The following is a 22,766-nucleotide window of genomic DNA, read 5'->3' as shown; positions in this document are numbered from 1 at the left end:
TCCCGTCTGAAATGATAAGTTGCAAATATATGTTAGAGGACCTACAATTCCTTCAATGACCTTCTTGACGATTTTCATGTCAATATCATTACAATCAGTTGATGTTTTATATTTACACATGTGTACAATGTCAATTATTTCTTTTTCCTCCACTGATGTGAGGAACATTGAGTTAGGGTTCCTATCAATCAGGTTTTCACTACAGTCTACTGATGGCAGTGACTCAGGAATTTGTTCTGCCAGTTTTGGTCCAATAGTTACAAAATAATGATTAAAGCTGTTGACCTTATCAGCAGTGTTTTCCATAATATTGCCATTGTCGATAAAGTATTGAGGATAACTTTGCTGTCCAGAATTATTTTTAATGATACTGTTTAAAACATCCCATATTCCCTTCATATTATGTTTATTGTTGTTCAATATTTTACTATAATACTCCTTTCTACATACACGTATAATATTGGTCAACTTATTTTTGTATTTTTTATATTTATTTTCAGCATCTTTTGTTCGTTGTTTTAGGAATTCCCTATAGAGTGTATTTTTCTTTTTACATGCATTTTGTAAACCCTTAGTGATCCATGGTCTATCTGAATATTTGTGCTTTCTGTTGTATTTTATTGTTGGACAGTTTTTATCGTACAATTCCATGAATATTCTTAAAAATATGCCATATGCAATATCAATATCAGTTTCTTTGTACACATTGTCCCAGTCCTGATTTAATAGATCATTCTTAAGTGCATTCATAGTTTCTTCTGTCCTTACACGTCTGTATCTCAGTTGTTCTTCATGCTGATTTTTCTTATAATTAGTGTCATAAACTGCAAAAACTGGTAGGTGATCACTGATGTCATTAATTAATATTCCGCTCACAATGTTGTTTTCCATATTGTTAGTGAAAATATTGTCAAGTAAGGTGACACAATGTGGTGTAATTCTACTAGGCCTGGTTATTTTAGGATGTAAACTCAAACTGTACATAGTATTTAGGAATTCGTCGGTCATTTTATGCTTTTTCGGATTCAACAGGTCAATATTAAAATCCCCACAGATAAACATAACTTTTTGATTTGTTTTAGAGAACATTTCCTCTATGAAGTCATTAAATACTTGAATACTAGAGCCAGGTGTTCTATATATACAGCTAATTATTACATTTTTCTCTTTTTCCTTATAAATTTCAATTGTTATACATTCTAATAAATTATCAATTACAGTTGTAATGCTTTCTACCACCTTGTAATTTAGGTTTTTATCCACATACACAGCTACTCCCCCTCCACTCTTGTTCCTTCTATTTACAAATTTCACTTCATATCCCTCCAATCCAAAGTCCAGTCCTTTCTCCGCATTGATCCATGTTTCAGAAATGGCAATAATTCCAAATGGATTTGTCAACTCATTTAGATATTCCTTTATATTGTTGAAGTTGGCATACAGACTTCTGCTATTAAAATGGATTATTGATCATTTATTTTCCGTGTTGATGATGTGCTTAAACTGTTCATCAGTGAAGAAGCAGCAGTTACTGCTGATGTTGTAGAAGAAGTTATTTTCCGGGTCTATATCCTTTTCTAAGTCTAGAACATTATGGTCTGTGTATCGAAATGTTTTCAGTTCCAGATTATCATAAAGAGAATTCCAATGAGTTATATTGATATTGTTGTCGGATGCAGATGAAGTTCTTTTGGACTGTGCCATGTGTTGTGTTTTGTGTCACGTCACATGTGTATTCATACCTCCAGAGTAAGTTGAACCTCAGTATTTGTCCAGCTCCTCCATATTTCTGATGACCAACACTTTGGCTTGTTCCGGTGTTCCATTGAGTTTAATGAATACTTTGCAGTTGGTGGTCCATGTATTTTGAATTTTTCCCTGTTTCTTCAAGTAACGTGCTTTCCTGGCAATGTCCGCATTTCTTTTTATCAGATGTTCATTCATGAAGACATCGGATCCTTTCAGTTTCTTTCCTTGTTTTAACAGTGCTGTTTTGTGTTTTCTGTTTGCAAATCTCACAATCTACTAATCTAATCTACTTTAAAGTAGATGTGTTACTATAAAATGTTATTTAACTGAAAACAAGATGCTGACAATCAGGAAAATTAAGATCTTGTAGTTTTAAAGTTGACTCTTGCTGATGTGACACAAGTTTAATCATTAATCCTTCTTTAAAGAAGTGTCACAGTTTACTGTTCACACTCATCAACTTTGAAAAGCAAAGAAATCATCATTCAGATTTTAAAAGTATCAAAATATTTACATGAACAACATGAGAAATAGTCTGAAAATATTAATTTAAAAGAAACAAGAATATAAAAAGCAAAAGATTTTTTTGCAGAAACTCGAGTGGCTCACAAGATTTTCACTTGAAAAAGTTTCTTTGGTTTTCAATGAAACTTGAAGGATCACAGGATCTGTGATCCACGGGATCTCTGAAAGCCTCTGAACACACATGGCAGCTCAGGATATTTTCAACAATTGCAAGTTTCTCAGTCATTTCCACTGATTTTCAGATATTTTAGTTTAGTTTATAGGTGAACTCACCAAAACAAAGTCATTTTCAGTTATAATCCACTCACTGTCAGTTCGTCAGTTCAGATCCCAGCATACAAACGTATCTGCGTTGTGATAAAGAAGTAAGTTTTATTTTCTCTGTAATGGGTGGAACTGATAGTAATGAACCTATCATTTGACTCAGTCCCCACTAGATGTTGCCATTTCTTTGTTATAGATGTCAAAGGAACATTCCATGCTAAAGAAGAACCATGTGAAATTGAGGTGAAATTTTAAGTGTGACTATATAAATTATGCTACGATTTTGGCTAAACTGATATATATATTCAATCATTTTTAGCTCCTATTCTCAGAGGTCCATTGTTTTTCTGTTAATTGCTTGTAAACCTGAAAAAAAAAAAAAACTAACAAAAATCCTATGAATTACATTTTCTTTTCTATGCATAATGTGTCTCTGTTGTAAAAACATATTTAAACTATAGCACTGAATTTAATCGTGTAATGTAATGGTAAATGGCCTGTATTTGTATAGCGCTTTACTAGTCCCTAAGGACCCCAAAGCACTTTACACAACCAGTCATCCACACATTCACACACTGGTGATGGCAGCTACATTGTAGCCACAGCGACCCTGGGGCGCACTGACAGAGGCGAGGCTGCCGGACACTGGCGCCACCGGGCCCTCTGACCACCACCAGTAAGCAACGGGTGAAGTGTCTTGCTCAAGGACACAACGACCGAGACTGTCCAAGCCGGGGCTCGAACCGGCAACCTTCCGATTACAAGGCATTGAATCTTTTAATTATTTTGATGTTTCTTTAGTTTACATGAATCTGACCCAAGAATGAATCATAACTGGAGGTGTAAGAAAAAAACGCATGAGCATCATAAAATCCTAGTAAATCACAGCATTCACCACCTGTTTAATAATGTATTGGATTTATATAGCGCTTTTCAAGGCACCCAAAGCGCTTTACAATGCCACTATTCATTCACTCTCACATCACTAATCTAAGTTCTTCTACTCTTTTTTTCAGCTTCAGATGGTCACCGTCTGTAAGACCTACTTTATCAGAGGCACTTCAACGAGTGAATGAGCGTCAGCAAGGGTGCAGTTACTCAAAGTGATGGTGAGTCTTTGTGTCAGTGAGTCATCTACTAATCAGAGAGTCAGCAGTTCAATCCTGTCTCCTCGTCCTGCAAGATACTGAACCCTGATTTTACCCTAATGACTGTGTGTGTGTGTGCATGTTAGGATAAAAGTGCACAGGCAAATTACATTGGCTTCCTGTTAAATATCGCATAGATTTTAAAATTCTTTTGTTCACTTTTAATATTCTGAATAATTAAGCGCCCAGCAATCTTTCTGAACTACTCCACTTATACAATCCCAACAGAGCACTTAGATCGTCCAATCACAGGCTCCTAGCACAACCTAGGTGTTGAATGAAGTCGAGAGGTGACCGCGCCTTTGCATCCGTGGCACCTAGACTCTGGAATAACCTCCCTGTTCATATTCGTACTGCCGAGTCTATCCAGTCTTGTAAATCACGTCTTAAAACTTATCTTTTTACTTTGGCTTTTGATTCTAACTAGTTGGCTGGTCTAGCTTGTTGTGTTGTTACCGATTGTTTGTTGTCCTCTTTTATTGTTTGTTTTAATTGTATCAAGCTTTTACTGACTGTAGAGCACTATGGTCAACACTGTTGTTTTAATATGTGCTATATAAATAAATTTTGATTTGATTTGATTTGATTTAATCTTGAAAACTGCATAACTCACTGGCAGACAGAAAAGAAAATCAATTCTGGGGATCTGGAACACAGAATGTAGAATATCTAAACAAATGGTACCAGTTATTCTTTGTGTATCTCCTGTGTTTTTCACCACTGGTTTGTACACCCGTACAGAAAGACATTACTATGACATCCACTTCAAATTGGCCTACACAATGATGCTATGATACATGATATTGAGACACACAATTCTGATCTGATATGACATTCTTAGCAAATTTAAAGCAAATAGAAAAAAGCACAAATATATTAAATTTGATCTTTTTTATTATTAATTTTTCTTTTCTTTTCTTTAGTGGTTTGGTGCTGTTTCTCAACTCAAAATGTCCTGTTGTAATTGGACATTTTGCGTTAAGAAACAGCACCAAACCCCAACAACACTTCCCTCATGGTGCTTTATATTGTAAGGTCAAGACCCTACAATAAGGCACCAAAACTCCAACCCCCAAGAGCAAGCACGTTGGTGACAGTGGGAAGAAAAAACTCACTTTTAAAAGAGAGAAACCTGCGGCAGAACCAGGCTCTGGGATGGGGTGGCCATCTGCCTCGGCCAGTTGGTGATGAGGGAAGGAAGTTGGGGAAAGAAGAGTGGTTATTTTTTAACCACTCTGGTTTTAAAATTAAATTTAGATTGCCCAATGTAAATGGATATTTTAAGTCAGTTTCAGAGTTTTGTCACGTAATCACATGTACGTTTCAGTTCAATTTTAGCGTGCACATGAGAAAGCCCTAAGGATGACATTTTTCAATTCAATTCAATTCAATTCAATTTTATTTATATAGCGCCAAATCACAACAAAAGTCGCCTCAAGGCGCTTCATAGATACAGAGAAAAACCCAACAATCATATGACCCCCTATGAGCAAGCACTTTGGCGACAGTGGGAAGGAAAAACTCCCTTTTAACAGGAAGAAACCTCCGGCAGAACCAGGCTCAGGGAGGGGCGGCCATCTGCTGCGACCGGTTGGGGTGAGAGAAGGAAGACAGGATAAAAGACATGCTGTGGAAGAGAGACAGAGGTTAATAACAGATACGATTCAATACAGAGAGGTCTGTTAACACATAGTGAGTGAGAAAGGTGACTGGAAAGGAAAAACTCAATGCATCATGGGAATCCCCCGGCAGCCTACATCTATTGCAGCATAACTAAGGGAGGATTCAGGGTCACCTGGTCCAGCCCTAACTATATGACTTAGCAAAAAGGAAAGTTTTAAGCCTAATCTTAAAAGTAGAGATAGTGTCTGTCTCCCGAATCCAAACTGGAAGCTGGTTCCACAGAAGAGGGGCCTGAAAACTGAAGGCTCTCCCTCCCATTCTACTTTTAAATACTCTAGGAACAACAAGTAGGCCTGCAGAGCGGGAGCGAAGTGCTCTAATAGGGTGATATGGTACTACAAGGTCATTAAGATAAGATGGGGCCTGATTATTTAAGACCTTGTATGTGAGGAGCAGGATTTTGAATTCAATTCTGGATTTAACAGGAAGCCAATGAAGGGAAGCCAAAACAGGAGAAATATGCTCTCTCTTTCTAGTCCCTGTCAGTACTCTTGCTGCAGCATTTTGGATTAACTGAAGGCTTTTCAGTGAGTTTTTTGGACATCCTGATAATAATGAATTGCAGTAGTCCAGCCTGGAAGTAATAAATGCATGAACTAGTTTTTCAGCGTCACTCTGAGACAGGATATTTCTAATTTTAGAGATGTTGCGCAAATGGAAGAACGCAGTCTTACATATTTGTTTAATATGTGCGTTGAAGGACATATCCTGGTCAAAAATGACTCCAAGGTTCCTCACAGTGTTACTGGAGGCCAAGGTAATGCCATCCAGAGTAAGAATCTGGTTAGATACCATATTTCTAAGCTTTTCAGCGCCGAGTACAATGACCTCAGTTTTATCTGAGTTAAGAAGCAGAAAGTTAGTGGCCATCCAAGTCTTTATGTCTTTAAGACATTCCTGCAGTTTAACTAATTGGTGTGTGTTATCTGGCTTCATGGACAGATAGAGCTGGGTTTCATCTGCATAGCAGTGAAAATGTATGCTATGTCTTCTAATGATGCTGCCTAGGGGAAGCATGTATAATGTAAACAGAATTGGTCCTAGCACTGAACCCTGTGGAACTCCATAATTAACCTCAGTGTGTGAAGAGGACTCTCCATTTACATGCACAAATTGGAGTCTATTAGATAGATATGATACAAACCACTGCAGTGCAGTACCTGTAATACCTACAGCATGTTCTAATTGCTCTAATAGGATATTATGGTCAACAGTATCGAATGCTGCACTAAGGTCAAGAAGGACAAGCACAGAGATGAGTCCACTGTCAGAGGCCATAAGAAGATCATTTGTAACCTTCACTAAAGCTGTTTCATCCAAAGTGGGATGGATGCCGTCTCTCCTAACAAGACCAGGTTTCCTCCAGAAGGTTTGCCAATTATCTATGAAGCCCACATCGTTTCTGGGACACCACTCAGACAGCCAGCAATTTAAGGAGAACATGCGGCTAAACATGTCACTCCTGGTCTGACTGGGGAGGGGACCAGGGGACTGCTCCTCAGTTTGGCATGTGTTTTGAAGGTTTTGACGATTACTTCGTCAACCACTGGGTTGTTTGACTTCATTAAGAAGACTGGAGAAGGCCACCTGTCATGGAGTTCGTTGTACACCGTCAGGCTAAGCTGTTCAATGTTCTCTAAGGACATTTTGTAGGTTTTGGACAAGATTTTGTTCCAGATCTTATTGGAAAGCCTCTGCATAATGAAATCTGATGTTCCTGGATGCCATGTCACTGTCTCATTTTCTCGGCTCATAGCGTGCATTACCAGATCTTTAGTGAAATTTTTCACCACTTCTTTGTACTCTTCCCTGTTTTTAGAGACGCTGAGTACTCGTCTTGGTAAAGCCAACAGGTGTTTGGTGAAGGTTGGGACTGTGATATTATCAAGTTGTTCCCTCAGATTAAAAATCAGATACTTTTCCTTGCAGTTGTGTGTTTGGCACAGATCCTTGAGAATGGCCTTGTGTATCTTTTTCAGCCTTTTTGGGGATAGGTCCAAATGTTTCAGCTCAATTTCCGGCCAGATTCTCTCAATCAGGCGATCGCTGATGCAGTCAGGAGTCAGGCGCTCTGTGAATAGCTTGTATTTAGAAGAGACTTTTTCTATGGCCTGTGAAACCACCAACTGAATAACTCTGTGGACACACAACTTTTCCCCCATGTTCAGTGTTTTCATGTTGACTCCGCCCTTCTCAGCGCTCTGATTCACCTCATGCATTTCTAATGAGGAGGACTCTGGAGTTGCCGTGTCTTCTATCTCCGTCTTAGCCTCCGCTAATTCTTTTCTCTGCGTGTCCAGTTTGTTCTGCATTTCTTTTGTGTCCTTCACCAGTTTCTGGTCTTCCAGGACTTTCTCTTTTACTTCCTCCAGATTTTTTGTCTGTGTTTTCTGATTCCACTGAGTTTCTTTCAGAGGGGCCTCGTGTTTCTGAAGCTTTGCGAGCTCAGCAATCAGACTGTCCTTCTCCTGTTTCAGGATCAGGATTTCACTGTCCCTCTGCCTGAGCTGCTCTTTCAGACGGTTCATCTCAAGGTCAAAGATGCTGGTCTTTTCCTGATCTGAACAAGTCTGTTCCTCTTTTTCTTCTCCAGCTTGGATCCCATATTGTTCCAGCTTGGTACGCATCAGGGAAATTTGGGCCAACAGCTGTTTGACTTGCTGTCTGGCTGTCTTTGAATCCTCTTTTAAAAGTTGATTTTCCAACAGAGTGTTTTGAAAGGCTTTCCTAACCTGAGTAAGTTTGTCCAGAACACTTTTTGGCAGAGTGCACATAATTTTTTCTTCCTTGCCTTTCTGAAGCTGTACAAGCTCAGCAGACAGACTGTCCTTGTCCTGTTTGAGGATCAGGATTTCACTGTCCCTCTGCTGAAGCTGCTCTTCCAGACAGTTCATCTCAAGGTCAAAGATGCTGGTCTTTTCCTGATCTGAACAAGCCTGTGCGCCTTTTTCATTAGTGGTGCTCCTCATTTGGACTTTGCATGACACTGACTCATCAGTGAGTTTTCCAGCTTGGATCTCATATTGGTCCAGCTTGGCACGCATCAGTGAAATTTGGGCCATCAGCTGTTTGATTTGCTGTCTAGCTTCCTTTGTATCCTCTTTAAGAAGCTGATTTTCAGACAGAGTGTTTTGGAAGGCTTTCCTAACCTTAATAAGGTCATCCAGTGTACTTTTTGGCAGAGTGCACATAAATTGTGGTTTTCCTTTCTGGTTGCTCATTTTTGACATTTAAAACAAAGCTGTGTTACAATAAATCAGATATTCAGATTTGACAGAGTAGCAGAACAAAAGTTCATCTAGTGAATCGCTCGTGACTGTAGGTAAGAAACGTGCTTGTCTAGTGTGCAGTTTCAGCTGGCTGTTTAAGGACTTGAGTTGACTGTGACGTCATGGCCTGATTCTCTTGCCTTTCATGTTCGAAACAGGCCCCGCCCATAACACCGTTCCCTATTGGTTAATTGACGATAGGTCCCGCCCCCAAAGAACAGGCTGTCAGATTTGCTGACGTCATGGCCCCATTCTCTTGGCTTCCATGTTTGAAACAGGCCCCGCTTTCCACAACGTTCCATATTGACTCATTGAAAATAGACCCCGCCCACAAAGAACAGGCTGCCAAAGTTTTACAATTAAATTCATATTTAGAAATAATAAAATAGAAATTATTTAAAAATATATTCATTAAAATTTATTATGATTCATTTACCCAAAAACCATTTTCACCACTTACTCAAAAGCCCTTCTCTGTGGTAGAAAACCTTTATTTTCCACGCTCTCTTCACTTCCATCTGCCTCTATCACGTCTTTTTGCCCACTCCGAGATTATTGCCTGTGCCCCTGTTGCTTACTCATAATAAAGTAGGAAGGAGAGTATTTCAAACCAGCAGGTGACCTGATCTATTAATGTTTTTGACACACAGTTTACTTCTAACTGCGCGATTTTTAACAATGAAAAAATTATATCTTCATTTTCTTTGTTATATATTGAAATAAGCTGAACTCTCTTGTGTTTAGAAAAGAATGCAAATTTTTAAATCAACCTTAAAACCAACCACACCGATAAAAGCTATTTGCTGTTTTAATAACGTTTAATTGCCACTGTATGAGCTTATCTTGTGTTACATCCTTAAGAGAGAGACCTGCAGCTGCCTCCTTCCTTTGGCTCCTTGTTTGTCTTTATCTGAGCATCACTTTTGCCTCCACTATGAAGCCCCTCGTAGCAACATTTAACTTTCAAGGCAGATAAAAATGTTTCAGTTTTGAGCGTAATCAGCTCTTAGTTATTCTGACCTCACCATAGCGCCATCTGTTCAACACGACGTCTGTGTGCAGACTCATGACCAAGGAATTAATTGTGGAGTTTAGGAATACCGGGAAACCCTTGACCCCTTTGACACTCAAGGGGGTCAACGTGGACATTGTGGAGGACTATAAATATCTCGGAGTACACATAAACAATAAATTTGACTCGGTCAAAAACACCACTGCACTTTACAGGAAGGGCCAGTGTCGTCTCTATTTTCTGAGGCAGCTGAGGTCCTTCAACATCTGTCGGGCAATGCTCAGAAATTTCTATGAGTCTGTTGTGGCCAGAGCTATCCTCTATGCTGTTGCATGCTGGGGCAGCAGGTTGAGCATTGCTGATGCCAACAGACTCAATAAACTGATCCGTAAGGCCAGTAATGTTGTGGGTATGGAGCTTGACTCTCTTAAGGCGGTGTCAGAGAGGTGAATGTTGTCCAAGATAAAGACAATGTTGGACAATACCTTCCACCCACTCCATGACATGCTGGCTAGCCACAGGAGCACGTTCAGTGAGAGACTGAGATTACCAAAAAGCGCCACTGAACGACACAGGAAATCATTCCTGCCTGTGGCCATCTCCCTGTACAACTCCTCCATCTAACACACTGTAAATGCTGCAATAGTTACATCCTTTTGCACATGCTCCTTCCTGCTTGGTAATGTTTCTGTCTATTTTCTGGATATTTATTTATAATCGCATCTGTCAACCCTGGATATTTATTATTTGGTGATTTGTATATATTGTGCTATTCCTTATATCTTGACATATTGTATTTCTAATCATCTATTCTGTTTTTGTTTTGGGGGTTTTTTTGTTTCTGTTTTTCTTATTGTCACTGTACGAGAGCAACTGTAACCCACATCATTTCCCTAAGGATCAATAAAATATTCTGATTCTGATTGATTCTGATGTCACAGGTATTAAAACACATGAGAGAGATGCTGGTTCATCACAGCCATAAATATGTTAAAAATTAAGATGTGTTCAGGTACCAGATTTAGTGCTATATGAGGTATTTTAATCAAAAAGGCTGCGAGACAGTGTTTGGATCCACGTTTTTCCATGTTGTCTGCAAATATCAAAAGTGAGGCTCAGTGTTTGTTGTTAAACTTTAACCTTACCTATTCCCTGCAATAAAAAAACACATTTGTTAAAACTTCTGTTTGTTATAACAGTAAGAATAAGCTTACCTAGTTAAGCCTACAGTGAGTTTTGTAAATCGTGCCTCTGACATATGCGCTCCATACAATAATAATTAAAAAGACTGAAACTAATGAAAAAACCCTAAACTAACTGCAGTAATAAACATAAACTACATGCAGTGTTGTCCTCTTGATTTGAACATGAACTCTGCTGCTTTTCTGTCTTTTAGTTCAAGCATCATTAAACTCTGAACTTCTGCTGTCTTCTATTTCCAGTCTTCACAGGGTGTCTTTCCAAACTCACTCCAGCATTTCTCTTCAGGTGGCTTTTTCTACTTTCCCTTTGTCTCTTATTGCTACTTTGGATTTCTTCTGTACAATAATATTAATCCTCTAGTTCCCTGATTTTTCACATTATTGCTTTATTCTCTTGGGTGATGCACGTGTTTCTCTAACCTCTAGAAAATGTTAAGGTGTTATCAATAAAATGACAGTTTGTATACAGTAAGAGTTAAACAATAAGAGTTAAGAGATAAAATTTCCTTTGATGTTTATAGACAAATCAAAATGCAGCCAGACTTTGATCTTTTTTATTGACAGAAATAATCCAGGAGATCAATGAAATCAGGTTTCTGACATTTTTATCATATTTGTTCAGCAGGTGAAAAACAGGAAATCCACAGTTAACGAGATTAAATCCTGAATGTGCTGATGTGATCTGGAATATGAAGTGAGAGTTCACAGAAACACACTGGAACAAACAGCAGCTCAACTGTACAAATGTTTAACAATTATGAAATAAATGTTTTGGGTCAGTCAGTAGCAAAGAAAACAGTGTCTGTATCTGACAAAGCAATTTACACAGAACTTAGGAACAATCTAAAAAACAAAGAATGAACTTTAGTTTGTATGAATACAACTGAATAAATGTCAGACAGTCAACATTATTCTACAATGACACATTTTAAAGAAAAACATGGCTGAATTATTATGACAACCTACACAGTTTGGTTTATTTTGCAACATAATGGAGAACATGCTATAAGAAACACATTTAAATGAATCACTGACAGTTAAGTATTAAAAGCAGACATTAGGATTATTTATGAGTCAAGTCTATTCATCATTTTGAAACCATTAAAACACAAATTGTCACAATGCTGTTATTAGCTGATATGGATCTAAATAACTGATGAAGGAAAGGAAAGTGACATTTATCAGTGCTTGTTCGTCAATGTCTGACACATGGAAGTATGTTCAACTTCACACTGTTTAAATGTTTAAAAACTGTTTCATGAACACCCAATGACTTGAAACTGCTATATATTTGTCAAAAAAGGAAAAAATCAACCAAAAAAAGAAGAAATAAATATAAAGTTTTAAGGAACTTCAAACTGAATTTGCAAGAAAACAAAACAAAAATGACTTTTATCATTTAATTTTACTGTGTTTTGAAAACGATTTTTTATCACATTGTATAAAATGCTTCAGATACTAATCTTTCTTTCTGCAATTTCTCACATAAAAAATAAAAACAGGAGTTGCCTAAATTGAAAAACAAACAACCACAAAACAAGCTGTAACTAAAAGGATGAGACAAGAGAAGAAAAGTTCACAGAGACCTCGTTGCAGTGTTCAGAGAAATCTCAGTCTGACAGATTTTGATATCAGAGGTTTTGGCGTCTCCTGACTTTCCAACACTGAAATATGGGAAGAGTTTCTCAGTGAAAGTGTCTCTGTGAGTGCAGATGTGAGTCATGTCTTCAGGGTCATAGAAGGACACCTCCCCCCTGTCATAGTCCAGCTGGACTCTGATCCTCTGGAGACTCTTCTTCACTGTCATAGTCTGACCAACAACATTAATGTATTTTCCACTGCGATGCAGTAAACACCAGAATCCATCTTTTGGTGAAGCAGAACACTCTCCCTTCCTCTCAACTGACTCTTTAACTAAACCTATAATCCACTCAGGATGGTCTCCCACCTCCACCTCCCAGCTGTGTTTCCCTGAGCTGAAGCCCTCAGAGCCAAAAACATTGGTATAACAAGTGTTTCTCTCTGGATTATCAGGAAGCTGCTGCCACGTCTGTCCTCCATTCCTCACACTGGTCAGATCATCAGACAGATAGAGCCAGCGACTTGCAGTGTTTGGGTCCAGAATGACAGGACTGAAGTGGACCTTCTCCTTCATCTTCTCCCACACTCTGAAGGATAGGTTGCCCAGGTGTTTGGCCACATCTATCAGTGCTCCTGAGACCAGCTGTGGATCTGACACTGAGCTCTGGGCTCTGGCTCTGCTCTGAGTGTCTTTATAACTGCTGAGGAATGGCACGCTGTGTTTCTGCAGCTCTTCTTCAACAGCAGAGATGCTGTCTGACAGAGAGGAGATCTGGTCCTCAATCATCTTCATCTCTCTGCTGATAGTCCTCCCCTTCTGCTCCTCTTCCTCCCTCAGAGCTGCCAGTCTGGACTCCTCTTCCTCTTTCAGGAACTGCTGGAGCTTCTTGAACTCTGCTCTGATCTGCCTCTCTGTGGACAACAGCTGCTTCTTCGTGTGTTCCCTCATTTCATTGTATGTTTCCTCCACTTGTTTGTATTTGTTCCTCTTGTCCTGCAGAGACTTTAAGTCAGATTTCAGCTGCTCCTTCAGGTCACTGACTGCTTCTTCTACAGGAACCACTTTGTGACTCTGGTGGAGAGAAAACTCACACACGGTGCACACAGCTCTCTGCTCTTCCACACAGAACAGTTTAGGCTCTTCCTCATGTTTACTGCACACCACTGTTAATTTCTTCTCTCCCTTTTCTGTCTCAGATGATCCAGATTTTTGTCTCCCAGCAAATGAATCAGCAAGTTCTTTCAGAGCAAAGTTCACATCTGGACAATCCTTCGAAAATCTTCTTTTACAAATGGGACAATTTTTGTTTTTAGTTTGTTCCCAGAATTTCTGCAGGCAGATTGAACAGAAGCTGTGGCTGCAGCTCAGAGACACAGGATCTCTGAAAGTCTCTGAACACACATGGCAGCTCAGGTAATTTTCCAAAAGTCTGACTTTCTCAGCCATTTGATCTTTAAGTATTTTTAACTCACCAAATTAGTGTCTCTTGAACCTTCTGATTAAAATCCTCCAAACGTGTGTTCTTAGCAGAGATCTGACTCCCTGTAATGGCGTCTCAGCTCAGTTTTAAAGTGTCGAAATTTACTTTCATTTTCACGAATCACAGTCACGTGGCAAACTGAAATGTGCATATAATTTTTAAATTCGCTAGAGGGCGCTGTCACAGTAATTCAGACAGTTTCCAGGTTGTGCTTCACAAACAGATATTTCAATAAGGAGAAGGAACTGAAGATGATTTATTATATAAGAATTCAGCTATGCTATGTTGTGATTAGACTACGATGGCCCGTCAGGATGAAAGCAGGATGAAATCCCAGCTGTGACAGGAACCAGGGCCGGTGTCTTTTGTCCTCTGTGTGCTGCTGTGATGAAATGAGTCATGCTAGATACGTTTATAAAAATGTACATAATTGAAACTGATGAGTCTAATGTGTTGTTAGAGGGAGAATTCACTAACTTTGAAGCAGAGCTGAGTTCAGACATTTAGCATGAACCAAACTGCTCTGGTGAGTTTGTATTGATGCACATTCATTTTAGTGCTGTGCCTTGTTATACCTCAGCAAAATGTTAGAATAACTGCTGTGATGTTTATAGTCAAAGGAAGAAGCTATGGTACAGACCCTTAGTACCATCATCACTTTTCTGCCCCTTATCTGGTTACATAAACAAATTTAAAAATATGAATAAAGTATAAAAAGTGTCACAAAGACTATGGCTCAGGGCAGACTGACTAAACAAATACTTTGTTTGCTTCTCCAACATGTCAGCAGGTCTGTGCTCAGGACTGAAAAACAAGATTCAGTCTGCAAAGAGGAGAAATAAAGTTTTATTAGTTTTTAATTAATAATCTACCTTCTTGCTCTCTTAATAATCTTACTGAATTTAAATTTCCAAACGCATAACAAATGATGTATTTAGAGCCAAAGTTTATGGAAATACTAAAGAAAAAAATGTTTTATTTGTGTATTTGCAGTTTTTAGAGATGAACTGAGAAAAGTGTTTTTGCTTTACTTATTGAGTAACGGCACAACTAACATGTAATGAGTCATATATAATAAAAATGTGAGAAAGTGGAAATAAAATGTTGGAAAAACATTTTTACCAGAGAAGAAAATATGAACTTTGTCTTGTGAGTAAATATAATATACAAATAAATACCAATATTATAAAGTTGGACCTTCATCAAACATCTCTGCAGCTTTAAATTTACTGTTAAACAACATAAGTTAGAGTTTATAAAGATGCAGATCAGGTGTGAGAATGTAAACTTTATCCATGATTACATTTGATTTCTGCCTGCTAATGTTTCACACTGAGGATCAGACCAAGGTGAGAATCAGTGACTCCATCAAAACAAACTGCACAAGTCTTCTCTGATATGCAGTTTAAGAGAGTTGAGGTTAAATGTGAATGCAGGTCTGAAAATAAAAATAAAAATTTTAAATGTAGTTGCTTAAAATAAACTGAATTTTATAAAATCTGATTATGATTATTTCAAGGAAACAGCTTCAGCACAACAAGAATATTTACAAACCAACAGAAGCAAATAATCTTTTATTCTAAGGAGTCAGTTAAATATAAAAAGAACAATGAAAGTGAGTTTCCATGTTAAATAAAACTAAACTAATGACTGAATGTGTCTAAAAAGCTGATTTTCAGTCAAACACAACAACAACAGAATCACTGAATTTGATTTATTTCACTTCACAGACACATTTTGTGATTTTCAATAATCAAAGAAACCAGTTAAAGAATAACATTGAAGTTTCAAAGTCAAATTTAAAACCTGATTATAAATCATCAGAAGATCCAGAAATCATTCAAACGTTAAGAGACGTCTGCTGGTGATTGCAGTTAAAAATAACACAAGAAAGACGATTTTTAATCCAATCAATCTTATTTACACTGATGAGACAGTTTCAGAACTTAGAAGTCATTTCTTTGAATTTGGAAAACTTTAAAGTAGATGTGTTACTATAAAATGTTATTTAACTGAAAACAAGATGCTGACAATCAGGAAAATTAAGATCTTGTAGTTTTAAAGTTGACTCTTGCTGATGTGACACAAGTTTAATCATTAATCCTTCTTTTAAGAAGTGTCTGTCATGGTGAATTGGGTTAAAGGATTCGGGTGCGAGATTCCTTGCAGAGTGACAGTGAATAAATAAGTCAACAGTTCGAGTCTGTAATCCAAAAGGGCAGTGCAGTGATACAGTGGTTTCTCCCCGTGGTGAAAATGCAGTGACAATCCAAAACAACTCCTTGTGCCCGCTCCTCCTCCGATCCCTGGATCCTGGAGGCAGATGAGAAAAACACACACACAGTAACGAAAACGTTCTCTCTCCTTCACAAACTAGGTATGCCAATCGCGACTACGCTACCCGGTTTAGCTCAACGTTCCAGCGTTGGTTGTGACTCGACCGCACCGTTAAATAGGTCTGTTTCGGATTAGTAGTAACCGGTGAAGTGATTAAGCACAGGTGCGACGATTCCAGCTGAGGATACTCCCCCCGGGTCAGCTGCCGTTCAGTGCCACGGCTTCCGGAAGTACACGTTCCCGCATACGAACACACATGCACCGGATGGAGAGGAGAACACCACAAAGTACACACAAACACAACAAAAATTAGCAAGGCGACCGGTGAGGACCGTCTAGCCGTGAAAGTGTCACAGTTTACTGTTCACACTCAACAACTTTGAAAAGGAAAGAAATCATCATCATTCAGATTTTAAAATTATCAAAATATTTACATGAACAACATCAGAAATAGTCTGAAAATATTAATTTAAAAGAAACAAAAATATAAAAATGAAACGTTTTTTTTTTTTTTTTACAGAAACTCGAGTGGCTCACAAGATTTTCACTTGAAAAAGTTTCTTTGGTTTTCAATGAATTGCTAATAGTTTCATGAATTCAACAAAATATAATAAAACCTGATAATGAAGTTAAACAATTTGATTAATAATTTCACTAAAATTAAGCTGCTGCTGGACTTAAAAAACAAACATAGAAACAAACAACAAAAGAACAAAACGGTGAAAATAAAGATTCGCTTTACAATCAAATCTCAGTCTGACAGATTTTGATATCAGAGGTTTTGGCGTCTCCTGACTTTCCAACATTGAAATATGGGAAGAGTTTCTCAGTGAAAGTGTCTCTGTGAGTGCAGATGTGAGTCATGTCTTCAGGGTCATAGAAGGACACCTCCCCCCTGTCATAGTCCAGCTGGACTCTGATCCTCTGGAGACTCTTCTTCACTGTCACAGTCTGACCATCACCATTAGTGTATTTTCCACTTTTATGCCATAAACACCAGATTCCATTTTTTGGTGAAACAGAACACTCTCCCTTCCTTTCAACAGACTCTTTAGCTAAACCTATAACCCAGTCAGGATGGTCTCCCACTTCCACCTCCCAGCTGTGTTTCCCTGAACTGAAACCCTCAGAACCAAAAACATTGGCATAATAAGTGTTTCTCTCTGGATTATTAGGAAGCTTCTGCCATGTGTCTCCATTCCTCACACTGGTCAGATCATCAGACAGAAAACAAGATGCTGATATTCAGGATAATTAAGATCTTGTAGTTTTAAAGTTGACTCTTGCTGATGTGACACAAGTTTAATCATTAATCCTTCTTTTAAGAAGTGTCACAGTTTACTGTTCACACTCAACAACTTTGAAAAGCAAAGAAATCATCATTCAGATTTTAAAATTATCAAAATATTTACATGAATAACATCAGAAATAGTCTGAAAATATTAATTTAAAAGAAACAAGAATATAAAAATCCAAAGGTTTTTTTTTTTACAGAAACTCGAGTGGCTCACAAGATTTTCACTTGAAAAAGTTTCTTTGGTTTTCAATGAATTGCTAATAGTTTCATTAATTCAACAAAATAAAATAAAACCTGATAATGAAGTTAAAAAATTTGATGAATAATTTCACTAAAATTAAGCTGCTCCTGGACTTAAAAAAAACAAACATAGAAACAAACAACAAGAAAAAAACAAAACAGTTAAAATAAAGACTCGCTTTACAATCAAATCTCAGTCTGACAGATTTTGATATCAGAGGTTTTGGCGTCTCCTGCCTCTCCAACACCGAAATACGGGAAGAGTTTCTCAGTGAAAGTGTCTCTGTGAGTGTAGATCAGAGTCATGTCCTCAGGGTCATAGAAGGACACCTCCCCCCTGTCATAGTCCAGCTGGACTCTGATCCTCTGGAGACTCTTCTTCACTTTCACAGTCTGACCATCACCATTATTGTATTTTCCACTGTGATGCAATAAACACCAGATTCCATTTTTTGGTAAAGCAGAACACTGTCCCTTCCTCTCAACTGACTCTTTAACTAAACCTATAACCCAGTCAGGATGGTCTCCCACCTCCACCTCCCAGCTGTGTTTTCCTGAACTGAAGCCCTCAGAGCCAAAAACAGTGGCATACTTTGTTTTTCTCTCTGGATTATCAGGAAGCTGCTGCCATGTGTCTCCATGTTTCACACTGGTCAGATCATCAGACAGATAGAGACAGCAGTGTGCTGTGTTTGGGTCCAGAATGACAGGACTGAAGTGGACCTTCTCCTTCATCTTCTCCCACACTCTGAAGGACAGGTTGCCCAGGTGTTTGGCCACATCTATCAGTGCTCCTGAGACCAGCTGTGGATCTGACACTGAGCTCTGGGCTCTGGCTCTGCTCTGAGTGTCTTTATAACTGCTGAGGAATGGCACGCTGTGTTTCTGCAGCTCTTCTTCAACAGCAGAGATGCTGTCTGACAGAGAGGAGATCTGCTCCTCAATCATCTTCATCTCTCTGCTGATAGTCCTCCCCTTCTGCTCCTCTTCCTCCCTCAGAGCTGCCAGTCTGGACTCCTCTTCCTCTTTCAGGAACTGCTGGAGCTTGTTGAACTCTGCTCTGATCTGCCTCTCTGTGGACAACAGCTGCTTCTTCATGTGTTCCCTCATTTCATTGTATGTTTCCTCCACATGTTTGTATTTGTTCCTCTTGTCCTGCAGAGACTTTAAGTCAGATTTCAGCTGCTCCTTCAGGTCACTGACTGCTTCTTCTACAGGAACCACTTTGTGACTCTGGTGGAGAGAAAACTCACACACAGGACACACAGCTCTGTCTTCATCCTCACAGAACCAGTAAGGGACGTCTGGATGTTTATCACACACCACCTCCTCCTTCTCTTCCTCCTTCTCTTCCTCGTTTTCTTTTTCTGTTTCAGGTGAGCTCTCACTCTGCCTCTTAGCAAAGAAGTCAGCAAGTTCTTTGAGAGAAAAATTAATTGATGTTTGATCCTTTAAAGATTTTCTTTTACAAATGGGACAGTTTTTGTTTGTAATTTGTTCCCAGAATTTCTGCAGGCAGCTTGAACAGAAGCTGTGGCTGCAGCTCAGAGACACAGGATCTCTGAAAGTCTCTGAACACACATGGCAGCTCAGATAGTTTTCAACGATTGCAAGTTTCACAGTCATTTCCACTGATTTTCAGATATTTTAGTTTAGTTTATAGGTGAACTCACCAAAACAAAGTCCTTTTCAGTTATAATCCACTCACTGTCAGTTCGTCAGTTCAGATCCCAGCATACAAACGTATCTGCGTTGTGATAAAGAATTAAGTTTTATTTTCTCTGTAATGGGTGGAACTGATAGTAATGAACCTATCATTTCACTCAGTCCCCACTAGATGTTGCCATTTCTTTGTTATAGATGTCAAAGGAAAATTCCATGCTAAAGAAGAACCATGTGAAATTGAGGTGAAATTTTAAGTGCGACTATATAAATTTATATTTAAAAAATATATTTAAAAAATAACATTGAATTTACTCATGTAATGTGTTAAAACCTTTTTTTTCTTTAGTTCCTTTAATGTTTCTTTAGTTTACATGAGTCTGACCCATGAATTAATCATAACTGGTGGTGTAAGAAAAAAAAACATGAGCATCATAAAATCCTAGTAAATCACAGCATTCACCACTTCTTTGACAGATTTGTGACATCAGAGGTTTTCACATCACTAACCTGAGTTCTTCTACTCTTTTTTTCAGCTTCAGATGGTCACCGTCTGTAAGACCTACTTTATCAGAGACACTTCAATGAGTGAATGAGTTTCAGCAAGGGTGCAGTTACTCAAAGGGATGGTGAGTCTTTGTGTCAGTGAGTCAACTACTAATCAGAGAGTCAGCAGTTCAATCCTGTCTCCTCCTCCTGCAAGATACTGAACCCTGATTTTACCCTGATGACTGTGTGAGTGTGTGTGCATGTTAGGATAAAAGTGCACAGGCATAGAGTGTGAATGGGTAAGTGAGGCTTCTAGTAAAATGTACTTAAAATGTGCAAATATAATACAAAAGTACCATGTAAGTACCAGTCCATTTACAAAATAAAGCACAATCACACACTGGTGGCAGATTGATGGTTCTAATGTAACTACACAATAACTTAAGTGTCAAATCAAACAGACAATCCAGTCAGAGACATCAGCAGTTCATCAGTGTAAAGAAGAACCAGTTTCCATTCAGATTATTGATCAGGGCTGCACAGTTAGGACTGAAATGGCACTGATGTCATTTAACATAATAGATCAGGAATCTACATGATTGATTGTGCAGCCCTTCATTAGTGTAGCGGTATGTATAAGTCTCTATTGTAGCCCTGTGATGTTTGGCAGATATTACCCAAAATCTGTGGCTGTAACTGCAGCCATCACAATAGGAAACAATCATCTGCAACCATGCAGCTGCACTGCTTTTTAAAGTTGAGCTGCATGTGAGGATAAAAGGAACAGACACAGAAACCACATCCTGAAGAATGAACAATAAATGGACCTTCCCATAGAGATTAATAAAATTCTATTCTATTCTATTCTATTCTATTCTATTCTATTCTATTCTATTCTATTCTAGATCAGTGACCTGCATGTAAGGGAAAGATGTGTCCGGGAGAGAAGCCAGCACCACTGAGTCAGATCAAAAATGATCACAATCAAATTATCTCCCCTGTGCCTTAAACTTATGTCCTGTTTCTACACGGACTGATCTGCTGCTCAGTGTCCATCGCTCCCTCCTTTTAATTCCTGTTTATCAGTTTGAATTCAGATGTGTCAGTGAACACAATCTAAATAAATCTAAATAAAACCAGGTTGAAAGCTTTTTACTAAAATTTAAAATAATTAATTGTTGTCTGAAAGTAATATTGACATGAAGGGTATATGGATTCCCAAGAGCTGGAGTGGGGAACCTTTTTTCTTTGCCAAGGTCTTTAATCTTGAAAACTGCATGACACACTGGCAGACAGAAAAGACAGTTCAGTGAAAATATCAATTCTGGGGATCTGGAACCTCAAACACCGGTTATTCTTTGCGTATCTCCTGTGTTTTTCACCACTGGTTTGTACACACGTACAGAAAGACATTACTATGACATCCACTTCAAATTGGCCTACACAATGATGCTATGATACATGATATTGAGACACACAATTCTAATCTGATATGACATTCTTAGCAAATTTAAAGCAAATAGAACAAAACACAAATATATTAAATTTGATCTTTTTTATTATTAATTTTTATTTCCTTTTGTTTAGTGGTTTGGTGCTGTTTCTCAACTCAAAATGTCCTGTTGTAATTGGACATTTTCAGTTAAGAAACCTGTGGCAGAACCAGGCTCTGGGATGGGGTGGCCATCTGACTCGGCCAGTTGGTGATGAGGGAAGGAAGTTGGGAAGAGAAGAGTGGTTATTTTTTAACCACTCTGGTTTTAAAATTAAATTTAGATTGCCCAATGTAAATGCATATTTTAAGCCAGTTTCAGACTTTTGTCACATAATCACATGCACGTTTCAGTTGAATTTTAGCGTGCACATGAGAAAGCCCTAAGGATGACATTTTGACTCTTCAGTTTAGCATGTGTTTTGAAGGTTTTGACGATTACTTCGTCAACCACTGTATCACTCTTCACTCACTTCATTGTATGTTTCCTCCACTTGTTTGTATTTGTTCCTCTTGTCCTGCAGAGACTTTAAGTCAGATTTCAGCTGCTCCTTCAGGTCACTGACTGCTTCTTCTACAGGAACCACTTTGTGACTCTGGTGGAGAGAAAACTCACACACAGGACACACAGCTCTCTGCTCGTCCACACAGAACAGTTCAGGCACTTCCTCATGTTTACTGCACACCACTGTTAATTTTTTCTCTCCCTTTCCTTTCTCAGATGATCCAGATTTCTGTCTCCCAGCAAATGAATCAGCAAGTTCTTTCAGAGAAAAGTTCACATCTGGATCATCCTTTGAAGATTTTCTTTTACAAATGGGACAGTTTTTGTTTTTAGTTTGTTCCCAGAATTTCTGCAGGCAGCTTGAACAGAAGCTGTGGTTGCAGCTCAGAGACACAGGATCTCTGAAAGTCTCTGAACACACATGGCAGCTCAGGAAATTTTCCAAAAGTCTGACTTTCTCAGCCATTTGAGCTTTAAGTATTTTTAACTCACCAAATTAGTGTCTCTTGAACTTTCTGATTAAAATCCTCCAAACGTGTGTTCTTAGCAGAAATCTGACTCCCTGTAATGGCGTCTCAGCTCTGTTTAAAAGTGTCGAAATTTACTTTCATTTTCACGAATCACGTGTTAAACTGAAATGTGCATATAATATTTGTATTCGCTAGAGGGCGCTGTCATAGTAATTCAGATAGTTTCCAGGTTGTGCTTCACAAAAAACACAAGAGTGAAAATTGAAAAATCGTTGACTTCTCTAAGTGTTTTTTTTTAAAACTAAACAGATATTTCAATAAGGAGAAGGAACTGAAGATGATTTATTATATAAGAATTCA

The 22,766-nt window shown here is 38.4% G+C and overlaps 3 protein-coding genes across 8 annotated transcripts; all 3 read right to left on the bottom strand.

Moving 5' to 3' along the window:
- Positions 1 to 5,020: 5,020 nt before the first annotated feature.
- Positions 5,021 to 8,599, bottom strand: LOC148100306 (uncharacterized). Its single transcript, XM_087849357.1, has 2 exons — positions 6,864 to 8,599; positions 5,021 to 5,060 (listed from the first exon to the last, which is right to left on the bottom strand). Exons 1-2 carry the CDS (start codon positions 8,597 to 8,599, stop codon positions 5,021 to 5,023), a joined length of 1,776 nt encoding a protein of 591 aa, XP_087705483.1.
- Positions 8,600 to 12,428: 3,829 nt separating this feature from the next.
- LOC148100305 (E3 ubiquitin-protein ligase TRIM35-like) lies at positions 12,429 to 13,980 on the bottom strand. The gene has a single exon (XM_087849371.1). The coding sequence runs from the start codon at positions 13,878 to 13,880 to the stop codon at positions 12,429 to 12,431; it is 1,452 nt and encodes a 483-aa protein (XP_087705497.1). The 5' UTR covers positions 13,881 to 13,980.
- Positions 13,981 to 16,995: 3,015 nt separating this feature from the next.
- Positions 16,996 to 22,502, bottom strand: LOC148100304 (nuclear factor 7, brain-like). Of its 6 annotated transcripts, XM_087849386.1 has the most exons (4): positions 21,905 to 22,502; positions 19,110 to 19,114; positions 18,326 to 18,893; positions 16,996 to 17,346 (listed from the first exon to the last, which is right to left on the bottom strand). In XM_087849386.1, the coding sequence occupies exons 1-4, from the start codon at positions 22,400 to 22,402 to the stop codon at positions 16,996 to 16,998; spliced, it is 1,422 nt and encodes a 473-aa protein (XP_087705512.1). In that variant the 5' UTR covers positions 22,403 to 22,502. The 6 variants fall into 6 exon arrangements, with proteins under 6 accessions (XP_087705512.1, XP_087705511.1, XP_087705507.1 ...); XM_087849385.1 differs by lacking the exon at positions 19,110 to 19,114 and having other exon boundaries at positions 18,326 to 18,908; positions 21,915 to 22,502; XM_087849381.1 differs by having other exon boundaries at positions 16,996 to 17,489; positions 18,469 to 19,237; positions 22,214 to 22,502.
- Positions 22,503 to 22,766: the final 264 nt, after the last annotated feature.

Source organism: Neolamprologus brichardi, chromosome 12, assembly GCF_056152115.1.
Source record: "Neolamprologus brichardi isolate AB-2024 chromosome 12, ASM5615211v1, whole genome shotgun sequence".
Taxonomy (NCBI): domain Eukaryota; kingdom Metazoa; phylum Chordata; class Actinopteri; order Cichliformes; family Cichlidae; genus Neolamprologus; species Neolamprologus brichardi.
The sequence above is the reverse complement of the archived record's forward strand: the minus strand, read 5'-3'. Positions and strand labels throughout refer to the sequence as shown.

Excerpts from the sequence above, each read along its gene's own strand:
- LOC148100306 (XM_087849357.1), bottom strand. The coding sequence starts at position 8,599 with ATGTCAAAAATGAGCAACCAGAAAGGAAAACCACAATTTATGTGCACT. Across the intron at positions 5,061-6,863 it reads ACACATGCCAAACTGAGGAG|GAAAAATGTCATCCTTAGGG; the intron begins CAGTCCCCTGGT and ends TTGAATTGAATT.
- LOC148100305 (XM_087849371.1), bottom strand. The coding sequence starts at position 13,880 with ATGGCTGAGAAAGTCAGACTTTTGGAAAATTACCTGAGCTGCCATGTG.
- LOC148100304 (XM_087849381.1), bottom strand. The coding sequence starts at position 22,402 with ATGGCTGAGAAAGTCAGACTTTTGGAAAATTTCCTGAGCTGCCATGTG. Across the intron at positions 19,238-22,213 it reads CTTCAAAGGATGATCCAGAT|GATCAAACATCAATTAATTT; the intron begins GTGAACTTTTCT and ends AAATCTTTAAAG. Across the intron at positions 17,490-18,468 it reads GGACCCAAACACAGCACACT|CATCTTGTTTTCTGTCTGAT; the intron begins GCTGTCTCTATC and ends CCTGAATATCAG.